Consider the following 23,096-nt stretch of genomic DNA (forward strand, 5'->3'; position numbering starts at 1 on the left):
AAAGTCTAAATTTTCTGTAACTGGCTCTTTAAGTCACTGACCACCTGAGTTGCAGGTATCAAAAAAAAAAGCAGTCAGTGGTACCCACATTTCACTACAAATACTAATTTCTTCTAAAAGTATTTGTGCTCCTGCTAAGCTATAGGTTAGAGGCTTTTCATACTGTAATCTGCTGTATGTAGGCTACAGCGCAGCGCTGGGTGCTTTGGATTCTCCCCCAGGCTGTGAGGAGGAGGAAGAGGATAATGCACATTGAGAGCCCATTACCAGGAAACATCTGGAATCCCAATCTGATGCTCAGGGAGCGAGCTGCTCCCCTGGGCCCCTCACGATACGTTTGGGGAATGATGCATTTAGGCCACTTCACCCACCCACAGACAAAAATAAAGCACAGCCTTGCCACCACAGTCACACAATCAGGGAAATTAAGTAGGGCACATCATGTGGTTATTACACATATAATGTGGAGTAAAAGCACACAGAGGAGTTTTAAAAGTAAAACTAAGAGCATACGTTACACCACCTGATCTATGCTGTAAAGTAATTCTACAGATGCTGTGTGAGATTTGTCCCAAGGGCATGAAGTGTACAAGACCTCCAGTACTCTCAGTGATGCTGGTATTATTTCAGTTTAACTAATGTTTCACCATCACATGCTCACCTGGTTCTCAATGGCCTTGCGGTTCTTGGGATCGCCGACTACCGTCAGCTGTAGCTCGGCCATCTTCTTCATCTTCCCGTCCATGTCGATCTTCTGCAGCAGGCCACGGACCTGAGTCCGCAGCAGACGCACCGTATCCTCCTTCCCCTGGCGCTTGGCCAGCAGCGAGGCACTAGCAGAGTGGATGGCTGTCACCCAGTTCTCCAGGTCAGTCTGGTTGCTGGCCTGGAAGGGCAAAGAGGGACGTGGAGTTGAATTTGATGAAGCAGCGAAGCCAATATCCCCGTTACAAGCTGGATTCAGAGATCCGAAGCCTGATAAATCTCCTAGGATTGCTGCACATAATATATCACAAAAAGATGATTGGGTGGTGAGCTTGGCTTTGCGGGATCAATAAAAGAAAGCTTGATTAACCGTGCCTCTATGAGAGAGAGCTGGTTATAAACTGTTGTTTAAATCAAACCTATATTCTCCCTGTTAAAAAGCCGTTTCATGGATATTATACTTTTATCACTTAGGCAACATATTGGTTGAGAAGTCACTCGAACCCTCTTTTGAATGAAAATAACTTATGCTCAACAGACCATGTGAGTGGAAACAAAGGGATGAAACCAAGGCTGTCTTCATGTCACAGACTTGATTTTCTCATTGCTTGCCTCTGGGACCATGTCAGCTCCTCACAGAGCTTTTTTATTAGATGTAGGTCTGGACACCGCGACCTAGTGCAGCCTGTGAGCTTGTGATCATGAGTGGAGGAGGTAACAGGGAAAGGCTGGGTATGAATTTGGTAGGGATATGTAGGTCAGCAAGCACAACGGGCAAATTCGATGTGCTCTCAGACCCCTTAGTTGGAAAGTTTGGCCACTTTGCCCGCAAGTTTCTCACAGGCTGGATTTTCATACGTTACACTCGAGGGAAGGGAAGTCAAAAAATGTGTGTCTGATATAATTCAACCATGTTCTCCAAGTGTGCACTGTGGGAACATTTTGCATATTTCTGTGTTTCCTGACAGCGTGTTCACTGCAATAGTACACAGCTCAGCTGCCTCCTCACCAAAGGTAACATATTCAACAATAAATGAAACTATCTGAGTGACAATGTTCAGGAGATTTATCACTGATGGCTTCACTTTACTAACAAGCAAAGAATTCCAGAGAAAAGTTCAGTCAGGAGCAGCGTCTCAGCTGATGCGCTTCACCTGGAAGAGGTAGACGTCTCCATACGAGTTGCTGAGGCAGAACACGTTCTCCTTCTTTGGGTGTTCAGGAACAGCCTGGACGATGCTGTCCTCCGCCAGAAGAGCGTAGCGAGGTGACAGTTCCTGCTCCGGTGAGCCTTTACCGTAAGTTTCATAGAAGAGCAAAGTACATCCTGCAAAAGGAGGAACAAGAAAGGAATGAGATGTGAACACGAATGCATACCAGTGACAGATACAGAAAACAATTATTTGCAGACATAAAGCCTATGTAAAAATCAGGGGTCGAACAATTACTGGCTTGCCTGATATTTTAATTCAGCAATCAGCATGTTAAAAATTAGCGGTATTGTTTTCTGTTTTTTTTTTTTTTTTTTTTAAACAACAGATTTCCAAAGATAAATTTATTTAAAAATTCCGCTGAAATTTTGACCAATGTGTCGCCAACAGCACAGTTTGATTGGATACACGCCACCCATAATAGCCTAGTAACAATGAAGTATAAATGCTGAAAAGTTCTTTTATCGGTAAAACCTGAACAAACAAGGGAACCTCAAAAAGTTTGGTATTGGAGTTTGTGTTTTTCTAAATTTTGACAGCAAGATTTTCAATTTTACGACAAATGTACATTGATTCCAAATATCAGTATTGGCCCTAAAAAAAAACGTATCAGCTGATCCCAGGTAAAAACATCTATGGAACACTGACACAAAACCACAGATGTTTCACATTCTCCTAAAAGGCCACTTAGAATCAGAAACACTACACTTTATACCTTTTCTTTTTTCTTCCAAGCAGTAATCTTCCATAAATACAGTTCTATAAAAGCAGTATGTGAACATACAGTCATATTTCAAAGCCTAATTTTATCCATTTGGCCTGAAGCAACAGTGTAATTCCCTGGAAGCGTTTAGGGTGGGAGGGGACGACAATCACTTAATGTCAGCTGAGATGCTACAGTCAAGGACGTGACTGCTGCTAAGAGAAAAGCCCTGAGAATAAACAGGAACTTACCTGCCTGTCAAAACTGAATTACAGAGCGGAAATGTGGATAATCTACTTAACTCTGAATTTTTCTGAAACAACAAGTCAGCAGTTTCTTTGGCTTGTTTTCAAGGAGGGAATATTCAAGCTCACCTTTCAGGGTCACCCAGTACTGCTTCCACTTGCGGCGGGTTACCAGTTCCAGCTTCCTGTCCTTGTGCAGGGTTATGAGGGGTTTAAAAGAGAGCCAGCCGGCCCGTCGGACCACGCCCTGCTCCTTCTCAAACAGAAGGTCCAGCTCCTCCAGGGATCCCTCGGCCGACTCGCTGCTGCTTTCACCCTCCTCAGTGCCTGTGGATGGGTCTCTCCTATCGCCTAATCCCCCTCCTCCCTGTCCGGTGCCCGTCTCCAGCTCCCTCATGAAGTTCTCGTAGATGTTCTGGCGGAGGGCATCGCTGGTTGTTTGGTGAATGGCTCCTGACGATTGGGCCCTGGAGGCTCCGGGGAACCAGACGACGCTGGAGACCTGGGAGGGGGAGCTGGTGTCTGCAGTCAGGCCATCAACCCCGCTGTCAAAGGCATCACTCAGGTCTTTGTACCTGGTCTCCTGTGGAGGTAGAAAAGCCGTGAAAAGTGTGAGAAATGTCATTAGAGGAAGGTGAGAGAATAAAGGGTGAAGGATTCGACTGTCAGGATAACTAAACATTACAGTGTTACTGATTAGTTGTCAGTGGAAGTGTAGCTCGTGTTTGTAGACTGTAGAAACATGATTTCACACTTTCATTGTTCGTATCTACTTTTAGGCAGAGCACCCCATGTTTGCCCCCAGACGTACAGATTTCTGTACTTACAGCAAGCCTCTGTGAGCTTATACTGGGACAAAAATCAACTGCGCTCCTTTCAATTAGCCCCAAGGCACTCCAAAACTTTGGAAAAATCTAGTCAAACCACTCGAACCTACTTCAAAGTCTGCATTACAGTCTCTAAATTTTTCGCTAGGCTGAGAAAGTGGGACAAATTTCCTGTGATGGCACCTGGGAGGTTGGAACCCTCCAGGCTCAGACAATTTCAAGTCATTTGAGGCCTGATGTGGCTTCCCAATTCCCCAAATGAACACTTGATGGAATTGCACCCTTTCATGCCTAATGACAGCCTACCCACACTTGAGCGGATTGCAGCATCGATTCTGCCCCTGGCAACAGCGTGGAACACTCTCAACATGCAGACGCACAGTATGTGCTGTCATGCCAGAACTCATTTTCCGTTTTTTGTTTACTCATGTGTCTCACTCAGCTCCGTCCACATCTTCTCCATCCTTATTCATGTTTCATGCTGTTTCTACTGTCCCTTTTCCATATTTAGCAAGCAATTCATTTTTTTTCCCCCTTACATTCTGTAACAAGACAGCTCAGGACTCATGTTTAACTTACAGAGCTTGCAACAAACTCCCAGAACTCAGTGTTCACTTAAGGACAGCCTTTGTTGATGCATTATGTCCACCTGCCACCATAAAACTCACAGTATGTGTATACTTCAGTCGAAGGAAAATGTGCGCTGTGCACAGGGCGAGTCTTTCTGCAGTTTCTTTTAGCCAGCACAGTCCAAATTTATCGTGCCTCTCCCAGTTCTCTTCCAGCTGCTTTTCATTACAAGCAGGTTCTTGGTCTTTGGCATCAGGGTCACAGTGTGACCTTTAAAGCCGCAAAGTCCAGGTGGAGGGAAACCAGAGTTGGAGGTGCTCCTGATTTTGGTTGAGCTGCTGAAAGGAGGCCCTTGGAGATATATGGTACTTGGAAGTTTGGCAACAAAACAGCCTTTGAATGACAGAGGAAATTAGGTCCGAAGGCCAGTTTCAAGCACCTCAATGACTTTAACATAAACTGGTTGCAGGCCCCATCAGTCCAGAGCCTTAGTACAGAATTGAGATTTAGTCGTTACAAGCATTTGTTTGTAAAACCAAATCCTTGCTTGACACAAACACTCGTAATTGGCAAAGCACTTTTCTTTTGTTTTTCAAAGTTTCTTAAACATTTCTGCAAGCAAAAAGGTAAGCATATATCAATGTTGATACTGGATAAGTAAACAAACACTAAACTAGATAAAGGAGTCCTAGGCTGCACTAACACATGGCCATAAATTAGCATGGCGTTATGGCAAGCAGGAGCTTTAGAGAGGGGCATTATTAAAGGAAAGTGAAAGCTGCATAACACTCAAAATGAATACTGCCAGTCTTCTGGATATTTGTCATCACAGGGTCAGGTAGCAGTGTCACGGCAAAGTATCTCATATATTTCCCTCAAGATTATCTGTCGTTTAAACACAAGGAGAGACTCACAAATTCCTACACCAGCAAAGAAGAAAATGCCTTCTCAATACTCCAATTGTTCCTTTCTGTCCTTTGTTTTGCTCTAACACCCAAATGACTGAACACCAATCCCTATTAACAGATTTATTCTCTGAGGAACGTGAGGGGAGCCCAGAAAATCTGCACACAACAACCAGAACAACCATAAGTCATTCATTAACATTAGAGGAGGGGTGGAGTTAAATCTTCAGTGAGGATTTAGTTTCACTCTGCAGAGCCTCTCAAAGGCTTATAGCTATTCTCTTGGCAGTACCCAAACAGCATTCTTAAAACTTTTACAAGGCAAAGCTAAACGAATTAACACAGAGACAATTGCTTTCAAGCCTCAAAGACAGAAAGGGACACGGGTTCAGGCTCAGTTTAAACAAATGTTTTATGTCAAATTAAAGCTCATAAGAATGTAGCGTTTGTACAACAAAATCACATGGGTCTTGGAACCATGTGCAGGCAACATGTAGACAAGCTGTGGTTTTTTCCAACCAGTCCTCTGGCCCGTGTCTGTATGGTACAAGTATCATTTTACACCTAGGAAATCATATAGGCAAATATCAGCTGTCTGCTCCATGTCTCATAAGCATTTCACTTTCGCATTCTCGGTTCAAAAATTCTAACCACATCCCTCAGATCTTAGTTAGTTGAAGACTTCAAAATCTTTTTTTAAACAAATTGTAATTATAATCCATTCAGCTAGATCAACACCCTCACAGCCTACAAGTACGCCTGACTACATCCTGACAAAACCACTAAACACAAACACATGCGACAAGCACTGAACACTTCCCAATGAATCACAAATGATCAGTATGCAATAATACTTTAACAATACAATCTACCCACCCAGGAAATGTCATGGAGATGTCTGCATATCAACGCCTGACTTCTCTTCCTCAGAGGTTCATCCATGTCTTACATTGTATTAAAAGTCACTCCCATCCTCGTTCCATCCTCACAAAAACAAGAAGACCCAGCACTGGCTGCCTTACAGATTTCATTTTGTGCCACCCCACTGTGCCCTGTCCTCAGACAGCTGGTGTTGTGGTGCTAAAAGACCAGAGGACGGTGGTTGGTTCCCACTCATGCCAGGACAACTGCTGCGGCTCACGATCAAATAAACTTTGGCAGGCAGGAAGCTGTCTGCATGGTTGCTAATGATGCCTTCTCCTGTCTAGGGTTAGTTATGAAGGAGCTACAGAAAACGAGATAGTGGCAAATTAATGTATGCTAAAACAATGGGGGCTGGCCATGGGAAATAATGTGGCTACCAATACTACATCTATATGGCCTGTTGTTGTACATACCATGTAGATAAGATCCCTGTATGAACCCTGTGAGCGATAAAGTAGTGTAAATCATTAAAGACCCCTGAGCACTGGACTAAATCTGTGTAATGCCCAAAACTGATCCTAACCAAACTTACCTGAGACTTCTTCTTCTTGCGGCTGAGGCTGCCTGTCCAGTCACTGAAGCGTCGAATGCGGTTTTTGATGGAGTCTTTCTTGTGGAAGATGAAGTCGAGCCCAGTCTGCTCCTGCTGCTGCTCCTGGTCAGCGTACTGGCTCAGATGTTCGCTAATGGTGTGAGCTTTGGGCCTGCGACAGGGAAGGGTGTATGATGAGTACTGTGGGACCTCTAGGCTTTCCTCCTCTAGAGGAACATCCAGGACTGCTGCAAAAGAGGCTCGGTGTTGCCTCTGGCCTGGAGGAGGCTCCTGTAACTGTAACTGGGAGGACAAGTCCTTGGCTGTGGGAAAAGTAGCAGCCATTGTGGAGTCCCTGTAAAGATCTGTGATGGACAAAGGGGGGGACTGTTCTGCAAAGGCATCAAGCTGGTGAGCGGGGGAGTGCACTAAAGTTCTGCTGGCAGGTTGGTCCTGCTCACAGAGCTCTGTGCTGGGCCCCCAGGGGGAGTCATACCAGGAACCATCAGAGCTCAGAGAGCTTCCCTTGCTAGTCCTGGCTGTGGAGGAAGTAGAGGCAGGTGGTGGGCCACTGCGATGGTCATCCTGCCTACTACCACTGGAACCCGGCAAACTGGGAGTGGAGGCTGACTCCAAATTGGGAGAGAACTTGAGAAGCTGGACGGGGCCAGAAGCTTCATCCAGTAGAAGGGGATTGCCCGAGGTGTTGGTGAACTCCACCCTGAGAGTGCCATCCTTCTTGATCACCACCCTCGGGCTGCTCTGTTCCTCTAAAACCTCATGCTCGTCACTATGTCCATTTAGCGTGTGTCCATTAAGCTCAGCTCCATACGGATTTTCCTCATAGTCATCTGACATATGCCGCCTTCGTATACCACATCCAGGGGATCGGTGCCAGCGATGCTCACTAGGGCTGCCCCTCACTCCCTTGCAGACAAAGTCACAGTGCCGGGCAGAGTACGGCGGTCGGCTTTTAGGTGGGGACAGACAGCCACGGCCAACACACCTGGCCTTGTACCCTGAGCCTACCGGGGCATTTTTCCACCACGAATGGGGTGAGAGAGCATCATCTTTGGCTGAGCGGAGCTTCAGTGCATATGGCTTCTGTTTCCCAGGGAAGACAAAGCTTGTGCCTTTAGGGCCTTGAATGCTGTACTGACTCTCTGAATTTCCCATCTTGCCCTGGAAAATAAATAAGAAAGGGAACAAAACCATAATGTCATTAGCATTGTAAGGCTGGAAAATCCATGGTACCCAGACATATTGCAGTGTAATAGATATGACAAGGTATGACATAATGCCTGTCCATCGGAGACATAAAATTTACTTATAACTCATAAGCAAGAAAGGGTACACAGAGTCACACCACACACACACACACACACACACACACACACACACACACACACACACACACACACACACACACACACACACACACACACACACACACACACACACACACACACACACACACACACACACACACATAATCATTTAATTTGCAGTGGCTGTTTCCAGAATAAAACAGCAGCAGGTATAATATGTTCCTTATGCCTTTCAAAGAATACAGCCATAAGTAACTCCATCACATCTGGTCATTAAGGTGAGACATCCCTTTCTTTTTATTACATTCTTTCTTTCTACCTCCAGAAAAGTCAAGTGAGATGAACAGGCTTTAGGCTGTCATGGTTGTTATGTGTGACAATGTTCAGGACAACAAAAAATCACTTCCAGACTGTCCACAACACTCTTACATTAGTGACGGAGAGCTGTAACCAGACAGATTGTCATTAGAGAGATATATAACAGATCAACTGAAGGGTGCCAGTAAGAGACACTTGCTGTATCTGGTGCCTTCTGTGATGTGATTGCATAACGGGTGCAGGTGAGGCCGAACACCTTCAACAGGCTTCAAGTCTTTGAATTAGCATGCCAATAGATTAGGAACTAAAACAAACCTGTTTACGAAATGTGGAATGGAAATAACACCTTTTGAAAAACAGTTTAGCAACACTCTGAAAGCAGTATAATAAAAACCCATTTAAGATTGAATTATGACCAAACAATGGCCTCCTGACTAATTTTTCATACCGGTTTCAAAGGTGTGTCTGTTATTTAGTTACACCCAGATTTTTCACAGTGAATAAGACATTTTAAGCAATACTATTTAAGTTAGTTCCTGTACAGACTGGTAACTTCTTGTTACATTATGTAAATGATTGAAGATAAACGTTTTGTACATTAATCTGCATTCTTTTCAAAAGGATGACCTTGGACTTACAGCTAATTAAATGTAGCTCTTCTTTTCCTATATTACAAGCAGTGTTAAAATGTATTTTCACATCACTGCTTCATTTTGCCAGTGCCTGATGCTAAAACACTGTAGTAGTACAATTCAAATTTCTGCAATTTACAGGTATCCCACTAAACGTGTCACAGACTATCAGCAGAGACTACAGTTTACCAAAGTTAACATCTCATATGTATCTTAGACGGTACAAGATGGTTGTGCACAGAGAAGCCTCTAGTACCGCTTAATTAATGCAGAGCTAAGTGGGACTAGCTCTGAAGCTAAGACAGAGGTGTGACCAAAATTTGTTTGAAGAGTAAACTAATGTTCTAATGTCAGGTTTATGAAAGTGCAGCCCATTAAAATGTTTCGTTGCACACATTGACACAAGCATGGACAGTTGTATGTAATGGGTAAAAGAGAACTGACATGAGTGTAATTTTAGGGTTGAATATAATCAAGCATAATTACACTGACAGCTCAGCTATGAAGGCCACAGTTCTTTGACTCACCTCTCCGAAAGTCTCTTCTCAGATTGGAGCTTCTATGTGCACGGTTCTGTCCGCCTCATTTCTCAGAATAAACTCATTCCTTTGTCGTCTGGCTCATCTGAAAGACACAGGGAGAAGTTGACTTAGTTGCTTTCCATGCCACTGTAATTTACTTCACCAAATGAGCTCCGTGTTTGATAACAGGTGTGCCAGTAAAAGAGTAGATCTAACCCCCAGATTTGGCAGAGGATGGTGCTGGGTAGGCAACACTGCTTGTTTCTCACTGAGATGAACAAACCAGTGCAATACTGAAACACAACTATGGCTCCACAACTATTTGAGATCGTCTCATTTTAGACATTATTTGGATTTTTTTGTTATAGTTGGCAGGTTTGCAAAAAAAATATAAAAACAATGCCTCTGAACAATCACTCTAAACATCCATGCAAATACTCAAAACTCAAACAAGTCCAATAAAGTTCACTCCAACTTGTGAACCCAGTAGTGTCACATCAGACAAGCTCTGTACTGTATAAGGCAGCACAGTAGTGTAGTGCCACCCTGGCAAAATCTACCTCTCTCCAATCAGCTGTCCAAACCAAACATTTGTTGCATTTTTCCACCTCCCCGCAAGTAAATGACGTCGTCTTTGATCATAGTTGGGAAAGTTTTTCAAAGCCGGCTACAGTTTACCTCTCTGTTTATTTTTAAACCTTGGAATCCTAGCTTGCTCGGGTTTTTTTTCACTTGTCATCGCCAAATTTGTCCAGGGCAGGATCCAAGGAGAGAAGAGCATTCTTTGCGGAGGCACGAGGCGTCTTGTAGCAATCTTGAAGCAGCGTGACTCTGTCTTGTGTGTGTAATACAATCCGACTACACGCATGTACCTCTCGCTCCAGAGAAGGCTCCTTTCAAATAGTGCTAACTCCACTAAGCCTTGCCGCACACGTACAGCATGTGTAAGGTTACAGTGTAGACAACCCACTGCTAAAAGCCCTAACCTTCTGGATTAAGTGATCTGCAGCATTAAGAGTTTATCTTCTGCTGCTTGGATGCACCTTGACTGAGAGGTGAGATTAAATAGTGTTGGCAGAGTAAATGGACTCCTGTTTAAGGGTGTGTTTCATACATGATTTTAGGAAGGAAATTCCAGGGGATCTGGACATTTAAAGGGTAAAGCACGCAAGGCACAAAGTCTTAAAGTTCAAGGACATGGCAAAGATTCAGGCTATCACAAACAAAGAACACGACAAGGAGCCACACAAGGAAATTATGCTGTTCATCTGCAACTGTTTAGAATAAGTGTGAAAAACTAGCACTTGAAAGTACAGTGGAAACTTGGCTACAGACACGCAGGCCTGGTAATGAACTTGAACCATCACTCTGAGGTGATCAGGGAATTATCTAAACACTTGCCTTATTCGTCATGAGTTAAAGAGAGAAGACGTTGAATACAGGCAGCAGTGATACTGAGAAACAGTCTCGGCACTATAATCTTGAACCCACCTATGTAAGGAGCTTTTTTCCAGTCATGCACCAATTACTTCCAGCCTTGTTGCGCTAGTTGACATGGTTTATATGAATCCTGGACAAGGACAAGCCAGTAGTGTTTATGGATGCATGGTCAACTGCACTTGAATGGTCCAGCCCTAAACATTTCAGTCCCCTTCATTAACCTAGAAAACCAGTGGGAAAACTGGTATATTTTCTTACTCAACTCCCCCTTTTCCCTTTATATCCCACATATTAAACCCCCACTATGCATACACCACCTAACCTTGGATGTCTGCTGGCATCACCAGTTTTCGAAGACAGCAGAAGAATATTTTGTCTTGCAGCCAGAAGCTAGAAAGTCAAGTTAAAATGATTAAAACATGAATAGAGCAACTAAACAATGCTCTTTCTGGAGTGAAGACTGAGAAAGCAGCTGCCAACTACACCAGCAGTCAACATAAAGCCGGTTGTCGAACTTGTCACAGTGACTGCTTTCTTTTAGCACTACTACTTGTGCTTTTCTTGCAAAGTTTATTCAGGCAGAGCAGGACTGCGAGTATGAAAGGCTCGAAGGCGTGCCAACACACAAACCCTAAGACACACACGTTTGCCTTCTGCTGCGAGTTGAACTGGAGTATTGTGCGACTGTTTGGGAGAGAACAACACGACAAGTCTTCCTTTTAGCTGCAAACCACTGCACCCAGTCTTGAACTCTCCCTCCCTCTTCCCCTTCAGTCCTCTGTTCTCGTCAAAAGGCTTCCTACAGGCCATCTGCTCAGGGGCCGGGGGACCACTGCCACCCCATCGCTCCTCGACACACCCCATGACCTGGCATTCTTCTGGAGCTGCCCCTGGGCGACTCCTACGTAAGCTCCATGTTTAGTCTGACACTGTCTGTTTCAGGACTGGGATAACGGTGAGGAATGGGCCACACCTCGGCATGGTATAAACACAATAGGTACATGAGGTGTTAAGGAAGTCTTTTTCCTTCATGAGGACCACCATGCATTTGTTGAACTGGAGCTACAACTTCTTTCACAAACCCACACATATAAAGTCTGGGTGCTCTATTTGGGATTCCGACCCTCATGTCCTTGAATCTTGAGAAACAAAGCAGAAGGAACAAACTATTGACCCAGCAGTGTGAAACACAGGACAATTCCCAAGAGAACCAAGCCTCACAGTAATATCATGATGCTTGCTAGTGCTGTATTTCCTAACCAGCTCAGCCATAAAATCTTAAGGAACAGAAATCTTGCTCGACTTTTTCAGTGGTTTCCCAAATGAGTAGATTCAGTCTAGCAATCATGGTAAAAATACAGGCAAACTGTGTGTCACTTTGCTTAGTTAGCACGTGCTGCTGGTGGAAAAAATCATAAATCAATGGGCCGGTCCATGTCATTTCACATAAACATTTTCTCTGTTCAGTGCTCATTTCAAGTGTATGTATGGGAACATTCAGTAAGTCTAAATAAGAAGAAAACAGAGAAGGAACTTGTTGCAACTTTACAAATATAATGACAATACATAGACCTGTATGCACTCCAGTTTGTAGGACCACAGTTTTTAATGAATGAATCCACATCAGTATACCGACATGTCAAAAAATCAAAGAACTGGAAACTTTCTCTGCCTTACATCAATTTCTACTGAAGTTATATGCCTCAATAAATGTTTGGGAGATGTTGACCAAAGATTGTGTTTTTAATAAGATATATGGATACATCCATGTCTGTACACTTGCAGGAACTTTCAGGATCACCAATCCCACCCTCATTAGAAACTTTTACACTTTTTTTTCATTTTCAAGGGGCAATAATAAAAAATATGGCCTCTGCTGGAGCCATTCGGTCATTTGGATCTGGCGAAAATAATTTTGTCTGTGTTCTCACAAGATTTTATGGTTGTGGAAGTTTTATTTCAGGAGATACTAAACCTTTCAGATAACTTCCCAGAAAATATGTTGGGGTTTTTAGAGAGCAACTACAAAAAAGTCTCAGGTCTAAAAACATATGAAATTCTCAAAATTCAGCCAAGATCTTTCACAGAATTTAGTGGGTCCCAAACTCCTAACAAAATCTGAGACAGTGCAGGAACATATTTTCTTAATTCTGTCTGAATTGATGCAGACTGATCCCAACTGAAATGACAAGTAACCCACAAGGCTTCGGTTTTTTGAATTATTATACTGTGAACCAGGAGCTATGAGGTCATTTGTTATTGGTAGTGACTGTTAACACAATCACACTGCCTTCCTCCTGTCAAATCACAGCCCGTGGGACTTGTCTCTTATCACTTTCCTCTGGCGCTGCAACAACTGAGCTCTTAAAGGAGCAGAATGCCTAAAGCCTAAAGTCACAGCTTCAATTCAAACTTATGCAAAACAAGTTCTTTTAAGACAAAAACAGGAAGAAGACGAGAAAATGGTGTTACTGGAGCCAAAGACCAGGCCATCTCCCGCTGAGTTTTTGTCATATGAAGCAGATTTAAAGTATCCTGTGGTTGTTTGCTTATGAGGAGAAATGTCTATCTATGAATCACTCACTGAAAGCCCATATTACTGTGTGGTGGATCCAGCCAAAGCCACGAAACATCCATCAAAGTGCTTGTTAAGTGTCTCTCGGACTTTTCATTATACATTTAGAAGCTCTGCGCCTGGCTCCCAACCAAAAACTGCATGGCAGCCTTCTGAAAGATTTATACACGTATGCCACTGCCATTCCAGAGTGATGCCAAGAAAATAAAAATGTTTCCAAACGCATTCAAACAATGTGGCCCCAACAAGCAGGCATGCAGCAACTTCAACATGAGATACAAAGCTTAGACAGGGCGGCAAAACTCAGCTATTCTCATGAGTCAGGCATGAATGCTAACAAAACTGAAACACACTGGCAGAAGTGATAAAGACTGAGAGTGGGAAAGGTCACTTTGTTGTATCTTTGTTTACAAGGCTACATGCTGAAGTTTATACAGTGAGGTAGACCACACACTGGAGATAAAAACTGAAGCTTCTTTCCACCAGATACAGGTGGGAACTAAACAGCACTCACACATGCAAACACACAACTGAAAAAACACCTGTGGGTCTGGACAATGGGAAACACAATGCAACCTGTTCACCCCAGCCTCCTCTTAATCCAGTAAACAGGAGAAACAAAGGGAGAGAAAGATAAAACACAGAGTCCAAAACATGCCTTACCTCGGTGGCCCGGCTTTAATCTAAAAGCTCTTTGAAGAGCTCGCAAAGGAGAAATCTAGCTGGTGTTCTCTGATCTCAAAGTGGATTCTCCCTGCGAAGGCTTGTTGAGTCTTAAAGCAACACATACAACGCGCGCACACACACACACACACACACACACACACACACACACACACACACACACACACACACACACACACACACACACACACACACACACACACACACACACACACACACACACACACACACACACACACACACACCGCATCTGACTCACAGACACACTGGAGGACACGTGGAAACTCCCTCCCGGCTTTGGAGGGAGCAGGAGCAGCGAATCACAATCCTCCCAGGGTAACCCGGGGTAACGGAGCGCCAAGAGGAAAAGCCAAAGAGCAGAGAGGAAAAAGTGAAAAGTTCTTAACAGAAGAGCTCTCTCAGAAGGAGAAGCAAGGATGTTTTATAGCTCTCATCCATTTACAGTCTCCCACTGCAAAAAAAAAAAAAAAAGGCCGCACTACTCAACGGTGTTGTTTTTCCTATATCCAGCTTTTCCGTTGGCTGGGAGAAGGATGCGGGGCTCGTTGCAGCCAAGGCGGTTTTCCACAGCCGTTTGAGGCGATTGGCCGAGACAAGCTGGCGTGTAATGGCTGCAGCCTGCCTGGGAGGCAGCGGGGAGGACGCAATGACTGGAACTCTTGTCTGACCCTAAATACCACAATGACCCCAGGAGGAGAGCAGGGAGGCAGGCAGCTACTGTGGAGGCAGACACAGAGAGTGTGTGTGGATGTGTGTGATTGCATGAGTGAGTGTAAGAGAAAAAGTCCAGTGAGGGAGGTTTGGTGTGAAAAAGAACGGGGGACACAGTGCCTAAGCTGTTTGTAAGTTTCTGTGGGCCAAATGTGCATCACAATTAGAGGAGGGGTTAATTAAAGCGCAAAGCAATGAAGCAAACCTCTTTACTGGAATTAGGTTTTCTGAAAGTGTTGTGACTAAGCTTTATCCCAGCGGAGACGAGCTTGAGACCGCCGTCGGTCTAAAAACACACGCATGCCTCCATTTGTCTATGGTTCACATAACTGTGGTCGCGCAGTCAAACTGGACCCATTCAGAAAGCCACACCAGAACAGAACACGGCACCAGAACTGGACGCCTCGTGCCAGACTCTTCCATAAGCTGCAGCTGTTTATTTCAGAGCAGAATATTGGTGGTGTTCAGGGACATATCACACCGCACCAACAAATGGAAAACATGACAGCGTGTAGTCTATATGACTAGAATCTCTCAAATGAGTTCTCTAGAAAGTCATTTTCTCCGGAATAGCTATTCAAAGTCACGTCCGTGCCACGCTGTATGAGCAGCTGTGGAATAGCCCTTCCATCAGCCTGCTGCTTGACATAGAGACATCAGCGCCGGGACACAATATCGGCAGCGTTCAACGGGGCTAAACAACATTGTTAACAACACAATAGTCCTCGTGGACGAGTCTGAGCTCCTCTCAAAGCCCTTTGTCCAGGAAGCTAAAAGGTCGGTCAACAACACGCTCAGAGTGACGGAGAGGCATGAAAAGAGTGAGGCGCTGAGGAAGAAAGAGAATTCAAGGAGGGCCGCTGAGATGCATATTCATACAGAGCAGGTGCTGGGTTTAATTCCGCCCGGCCAAATGGTCTGACCCCTAATTATGATCAATTAAGGCTCAACTAAACTCTGCTCTCCAAAGCCAGATTAAATCCCTCTAGATCCAAACTCTGCACAACTCACTCATTCACGCACACATTATTCATTCACGTCTTCAATTTCTGAACTCATGCCCAAGTTGGTCGTAGAAGCTGAAGGTCACACTGCACTACACAGTGACACAATTCAAGAAAATACTGACGGGTCATACTTGTGCCCAGATGTGCACCTGACCCAGGGGCAGAACTGTACTGAAATCCCAAGGAAACATATAAGCAAAGAGTGTAACTAACAGGATTTCACCTGGAGGAGATCAAGAGTTCTGCTGGTGTGTGTGTGTGTGTGTGTGTGTGTGTGTGTGTGTGTGTGGTGACACAGGGTTGGAGGACTTTATCAGCACAGCTCTGGGATGATGCTTTGTAACACCGGGGATCCCATCTGATACTGAGCTCCAGATAGCCCCCAATGGCCTTTTAGTCACACAGCTCAACGATAACAGCCTGACAGAATCACCCACGTCCCTCACACACGTTCTCCTCCAATTCTATAGCACAACTACAACAAATAAACCAACCTCTGTTTAGCTGAGTGCATCACAGACATGCACTCTGATGGCATTTGAACAAGTGAGCACTTTTCGGTTAAAGTTGAAGCGGTGATCTTACCAGGTCAGACCTAAAAAAAAAACTTTTCTGTATTGAATCTAAACTGCATGCAGTCAAATTAACAGAAGGGCACGTATAATGGATGTACTCTGAGTTGTGCAAAAATGATTTGGGAGAGGTTTTTTTCCACCTTTCAGCCCCAATATTGGCCCAGAAACATCACAGAGAGTACAAAAGGCATCGTTTGCTGCCAAAAATATCTATTACAAACTGAAATGTCCATAAAATTACACTTTACTGCAAAGAAGATTGACTTTAACAGGTCAGATTAATCCAGGTTTCTGGGTTGTGACAAGAAATTACTAATAAAATCCATTAGGTATTTAAACATTTTGATCAGCTGTTAGTTTAGATTTAGTCCTCATGTCTTTATTATTATGCATTATACAGTACAGCACATGATTTACTACCCAGTCTTGCATGAATGACAAATACTGGACACACTGAGGCTCCCTTCATCACTCATGAGTACGTCTGAGGCTGTAACGTAACAGAGAGTGATGTATGAATGACAGAATGACAGCATACTGTTGAAGCCTGCTATGTCACGTATCCCATGTCTGAAAAAGGCTTTTTAAAATACAGTTTTAATATCACAAAAAGTGCAATTACATACTGTCTTGTCAGTCAATCCAAGCAGTATATGACAAAAATCCTAATTATGTTATAAATTTATTACTAATCATGACAGAGATGAGCAGTAGAAAGTGGATACATTAGAAAGTGAATGGATGAATAAACAAATTTCTAAATACCTTCGATTTTCAGAGTCCACATATAAATGCTGAACTCTCCATCATCCTCATGTAAAGCATTTTAAAACTATTGTTACTGGCCTTTGTAAATAAAATGTATCTCCCTGAACCTCAAGTAGCTTCTGGACATATTTTCCTCCTGTCACATTTTTACTCTCTGTGGGCTCATTTTTCACTGCAATAAAAAGTCCAGCTCTTCTATAGAAACAGCACAACCATGGCTAGAAGAAGAGAAGATCTTTAACATGTATTTTGTGAAATAGGACGGTTACCATGTCATAAATCACATAAAAGTAAGCAGAATTTCTTTGAATATTTATTTTACAGAAACGAGAAAAAAAAAGAAACATGTACAACATTTTTCCAAGTGCCCACAGGTGTTACAAACTCTGGGAAAAAGATGGATCTACATACCATAAATATTTTACCTCTTACATTTTTACAACCTTTACAACCCAGACATTTTCCACTGTAGTGAATGTACCTTCCAACAACTTGCTGACAGCTTGCTCATCTGTATACGGTTTACACAGCCTGCAGTTCACCCAAAAAGTCTCTACATTTTTGTCACATGACTGTTCAGCAACCAGTGATGATTTCTCAGTTGTGCCAAGGAGCACATTGTTTTTTGTTTTTCTACAGAATCTGTTGCAAATGGTTTATTTTTGGTGAATTTTAAAATGAGGTACGTAGAATAAAGTGATCCAGATGAAATATCATCATTTTAACTATAGACTGGGTTCATTTTCCAAGCTGCACATCAAATATTATGACTTCGAGGACCATTGTAAAGTTGAAAGTCTGACGATAACCCTTGCAAATGGTATAATTTCTTTTTATTTTCAAAATGAAAACATGCCTTTTAAATATGCCTGCAGGTTTGGGGGTTAAGAGGATTAAGAGGATTATTATATATTTGTAGGAATTTTTATGATATCACTGCTTTCTAAGACTTTTTAAGACCCGCAGATGCCGCTTTCACATCTCAGAACTTGCTATACATAATACATTATGCATATTTCTCATTGTTCTTTTCAAGAGATAAATCACAAACTCAACTCTGCAAACTTAGTGACTGCACAGCACTTTATCTGTTTTTAGTAACTCAGGCATCCATTCCATTTATGTGCTGCAGTGGACGCCTTAATTTTCCATGTAAATGATTCTCTTCATGCAAAATACATTAATTGCGTCACATTTAATCTCAGACTGATTACTTGCAATAATCCATCTCGGATGAAAAGTTCACTCTGGTGGAGCGACGCTCATGGGGGCGAGCTGACGGATGGGAGGGATGGGAGGGAGGAAGGAGAGTCGGGGGAGAGTCTGAGGGAGAAATATGAGTTTTCAGTTAGCATGCTAATATTTCTTGTCTCTCTCATAAACGGCATGACGGAGCCCTTCTCGTGGCTGGAGGCCGTTAACAGTTTGATGCCATTGATCATCCTGCTCACTGGGGACTGCAGTCTGTGGCAGTTTGTGAAAAAAATATCCACCGGGAGGAAATAAATAGATCTTAATTGCCCGCTTTAGCAGAGATTAGTACACTGTCTCACCTAAAAACATGGATTTAAAATATCAAGCGTCTGGAAATGCACATTTTAATTAGAGGGCTGGAGGAAGTGTGTGGAGGGGGTGTAGACTGATGGAATTTACTTAAGCTGGGATGCTTTAAGTCAGGGTGAAAGGTCAAGTCTTTTGTTTGGTGCTGGGTTCCACCCTCAGACCAACTCCATTTGTTTTACAATTGAGCTACTGGGGTTTCTCATATGGGAGAATCTACGTATGTTCCAAACAAAACATCTCTACATAGAAAATTCCTGTTACAAAGAATGTCCTTATATATAAAAAAAGAATACACGTCAAAGTGAAGAGTAAAATAGGTTGGCAAAGGTTATCCCTTCCACTATCTATCCTCTATTCCTGCTCATCTCTCTCTTCCAAACTGTGAAGTCTCTATTTTCTGCCAACCTCCCCTGCTGTCAGCTCAACTCCTTTTCCACAGAGAGTTCAGCTTTAAATTAACCGGGATATGTGGCTGCATGCAGGATTTCTGCGAACAAAAGCAGGATGACGCGTGCAAAAGGACAACACAGAAAAGGATTCCTCTCCTCTGACGGCGTTGGAGCTGAATTCTAAATTGAGAAATGTGGTGTAAACATCCTCTCAGGCTTTGTTGACTGACTCAGGTCGTCCTCAAGGGGGTGTCAGTGTCCATCTGCTGCACGATCGTGTGTGTTTATATGCAAGTGCATTTTAATACGCGCGTGTTTTCACTGGCCAATTGAGGAACGGGTTAACAGCTCTCCCAGAAAAAGCCGGTGTGTGTGTGATATCTAGCAAACAGCTGGAAGACTGCAGGTGTAAATCAGCTTTCCATCAGCTTTCCATCAGCTTCTCTGCTAATTAAGCAGCTTAATGGACAGAGGAAGGTCATTTTGAGGGTTAAATCTGTAAGTAAAGTAAGTAAAGACTCAGACGCACGCAGCATGTAATTGAACTTCTTCCAGAGCTGCAGTATTTGGATTTTTTTGGACCAATCGGTTTTCTTACAATTCTTTTTTTTTTTTTTAGAGCAATCAGGATCGCTCTTTTGCACACCTCAACATCTGTGCTGCAGCAGAACATTTCAGCCGAGCTGTCAGTCACTTATGGTCTACTCACAGCAGCACAAGCTGTGAGAGCATCCTGTCTTTAGGTTATAGAGAACGCTATAGAGAAAATGCCTGCAGGTAATGGAACAAGTAATAGAATCGATGACAGGCAACGCATACGAAACACAGGGAGTCTGTAGCAGCCACAGGGTGTGATAAGAGACCCGATGCTCTTGGGAAAACAAGCACACGCCCAGGAAGACGGGGCAAAGCACGACAGCTTCCTCGTTCAAAGGGAAAGGAGATATCTCCCTGCTGATAAGAGATAGCAGAAGAAAAGCAGATAGCAGATAGCAGAAGAAAAGTGCTTCTGAGGTGGAGAAAAAGAAGAACGACGTTAGCTGCTAACCTTCAGGAAGGGCAGTTTGAATCTAAAGCACCATCAATAAAGACTAAACCTTTTCCAACAACTTTCTAGCAAGGTTTGCGGTGACTTTGTATATTTTGCTCATGTGAGTGCAAACGCCTGCATAATACATCTGCATTACAGCCATTCACACGCCGCATTATCTCCATGGGAATTGACTGTGGCTGTCCTTTGTGCGCTGCGGGATAATCTGTCACCCGCTACGTGGTGTGAGCTCTAGTGATTAATACGATCAGCTCAGGACTTACTCATTCATTATCATAGCAATAGTGTACCGCGGCATTCACGTGAGACACACTCCTGCCTCCCGAAGGTGATCCATCAGAGATCATTGACCACTACAGTGCAAAATCAGTCACATGGAGGCAGCGGAGAGAGGTCACGCAGAATCGCCGGAGGTTTCGGGGGGGAAACAATGAGGTACTGGGGATTTGGGAGGATGTAGACACGCGCACGTACGGTAATCGATGTGCTCGTACAGGAAGCAGGAGTCACACATACACATTGAATCTCACAGTCGCGCACACGCAGCATCAATCATCAGCCACAACGGGAAGGAAAAGGGCTACTGAGGGGTGGAGAAATCGATTCATCTGCGATTTCAAGAGGACAAAGTGAATCGCTCAAAGTGTCCAAGAGGTGAAGCAGAATGATAAAAGCGGCGGCCTCAAATCAAAATGACACACGGCTGGTGAATACAGATCTATGTGGGGTAGTAGGGCAAACAACCAAGTCTGGCTTCGTCCCAGCAGACACACACACACACAAGCACACACACACACACACACACACACACACACAAAGCACACACCTGCTAAGCTGGTACATGCTGCTGCAGGGGAGGGCCAAACAGTCTGCATCCAGATGCTCTGTGCGTAGACGTATGCATGAGTGTGTGTGTGGCTCACAGTCCCATCCATCACTGCCACAGCTATGCATTAATCCCTCTCTGCATTCTTGAGGAGCTCTGACGCCAGAGGGAGTTTGCCCTTGTGGCCTCCACCACCCTGGGCGTAGAGCAGGAGCGGCCCACGGAGCCAGCTTTAGCTCACTGCAGGGATCACAACTTTATTCAAAAATCCGCTGGTGCTATGTAAGCTGACGGATCACCGACACGTGACTCGAGCTTTTAAAGCCAGAGGACGGATTAATGGAAATCAAATTTCATCTCGCTATGCCAAGTCGAGCCATATGTTCACAGTAAACTAGCGTTCCAATTGGCACCGTCTCGCCTTTTATGGTCTATTAGGAGCCAAAGTGTAGATACCAATCAGGCCAAACTGAGCATGAATCACTAAGCTGATCGAATTATTGAACATTTTAACCGTACAGGTTTGAGGAACCTCTGAATGGTAACACAAGAAAGACAGTGACCTTACTTGTGATAAATTGGTAAGAAATTCAAAATCAGGCAACGACCAGGTCAAAGTAATTGTTGGAGCTGGCTCAGCACTCTCACCATGGCTCATACATCACAGTCATGTCTGCCGAGGCCTTAAATTGAGACAAACTGACAGGCAAAAGCCAACCTGATGCTTTAAGTCTATTAGAGTTGGTTCAGCTAGTCTGGGCCTGTCTGGTTGGTTTGCTCATTGTGGTCAAGGTTAACACAGATAACAAAGGAGCTGATGCTCAGTGAGCCATTAGGGGCCATTACCTCAAGCAATTAATGTCCTGATTAAAGCCTTCCTTCTTTTCCACACTTGCAGATGTGAAAGATTGCTGCTGTTAAGTGCTTGGGATGGACGTTACCTGGTGAAAATGCTAATCGTCAGCAAATGCAGCAGCTTATTCATTCAAGTCTGTGAGTTCGAATGACATAATTCTGTAAAAATCTACTTTTCATGTCTCTTCATCCACCGGCACTGATCTGTTTTGCCTTGTTTCAAATCCCCGACACTTAAAGAAATGCCTGAAACAAGTGAAACTCGGCTACAAACAAGTAGGATTATCCCTCCTCGCTGGAATGGAGGATTAACTTGTTTGAACTAAGTTTTGGGACTGCATTGCTTATGGGGACTGACCTTTTTTTTTTTGCAGTGTCAAGTCCAGGGCGCATCAGAAATGCATTAGACAACGCAGGAAGGCAATTTTTTTCTGTTTAAAATGAAAATTAATGGGATGATTCAGCAGAGGGGCTTTAGTATTCTCGTCACACTGTCGAGCCTGTGTGAGACAAGCACACATCCTCGTCTCTAGCCGGGCTGAGTGGAGGCGGCTGGCCGGCTGTAGATGCTACGATAAAGTGGTGGAGTTGTCAGCGTCAGGTCGTGGACCTACATCAGAGCCCTGTAAACACAGGACCACAGCCTGGGCAGCTAAATAAACCATCCATCAGGTGAAATCAGCTCTGTTTAGACTTGTCTTGCTGTACCTAGAGCCTATATGCATGCATGTTTATGCACATTCAACATATAAATGTCCACTCATGCAGCCTTTTAATAAAGACTTGTACTGCAGATTTGGTAAACAGTTCTGAGCTCACAGGCAGAGAAAGCTCATGTAAATCTCCACATAAAGCAACCAGCTTCTGACGTTAGGCTGCTCACAGCTCCCTGCTTAAGAGCATAAATAACTGCTATTCTCAGTGGAGCTGGCTGCTGATCAAAGGTGGGTCAATTCCACCCGCTATAAACAAGTTTTGAATAAAGCTTTGTGCAATTTCACTTTCACTGGAGAGCAGAAACATTATTGCTCCTGTTATCATTAACCACAGCCCCTTGTTTGATTGCAAGCTTCCAGCCCAGCCAGCCAGAATCTACAGTATCTGTTACTGTCCGTGGCACAGCTAAGAGGAGGGAAATCTGAGCTAGACTGTCTGCTCAGCATCCTGTAAGCAGCGATGATGGGTGAGACAGCTGGTGAGGAGCCAAACA

General features: G+C 43.9%; 1 protein-coding gene across 5 annotated transcripts in view; it reads right to left on the bottom strand.

The window, feature by feature from the left end:
- tiam2a (TIAM Rac1 associated GEF 2a) overlaps positions 1 to 23,096 on the bottom strand; it is a 109,144-nt gene that overhangs the window by 46,240 nt on the left and 39,808 nt on the right. For 2 of the 5 annotated variants that reach the window (XM_055006153.1, XM_023271908.3), the window contains exons 2-6: positions 9,428 to 9,524; positions 6,623 to 7,804; positions 2,994 to 3,447; positions 1,860 to 2,032; positions 662 to 886 (exon numbers count right to left, since the gene is read on the bottom strand). In XM_055006153.1, coding sequence (XP_054862128.1) covers positions 662 to 886; positions 1,860 to 2,032; positions 2,994 to 3,447; positions 6,623 to 7,798 — 2,028 coding nt within the window. In that variant the 5' untranslated portion in view covers positions 7,799 to 7,804; positions 9,428 to 9,524. Of the gene's footprint in view, positions 1 to 661; positions 887 to 1,859; positions 2,033 to 2,993; positions 3,448 to 6,503; positions 6,531 to 6,622; positions 7,805 to 9,427; positions 9,525 to 10,099; positions 10,283 to 14,099; positions 14,237 to 23,096 lie in introns of those variants that run through there. The other 3 variants (XM_035948882.2, XM_055006154.1, XM_055006155.1) reach the window with 3 other exon arrangements.

The sequence above is a fragment of the Amphiprion ocellaris genome, chromosome 20, assembly GCF_022539595.1.
Source record: "Amphiprion ocellaris isolate individual 3 ecotype Okinawa chromosome 20, ASM2253959v1, whole genome shotgun sequence".
In the NCBI taxonomy this organism is placed as follows: domain Eukaryota; kingdom Metazoa; phylum Chordata; class Actinopteri; family Pomacentridae; genus Amphiprion; species Amphiprion ocellaris.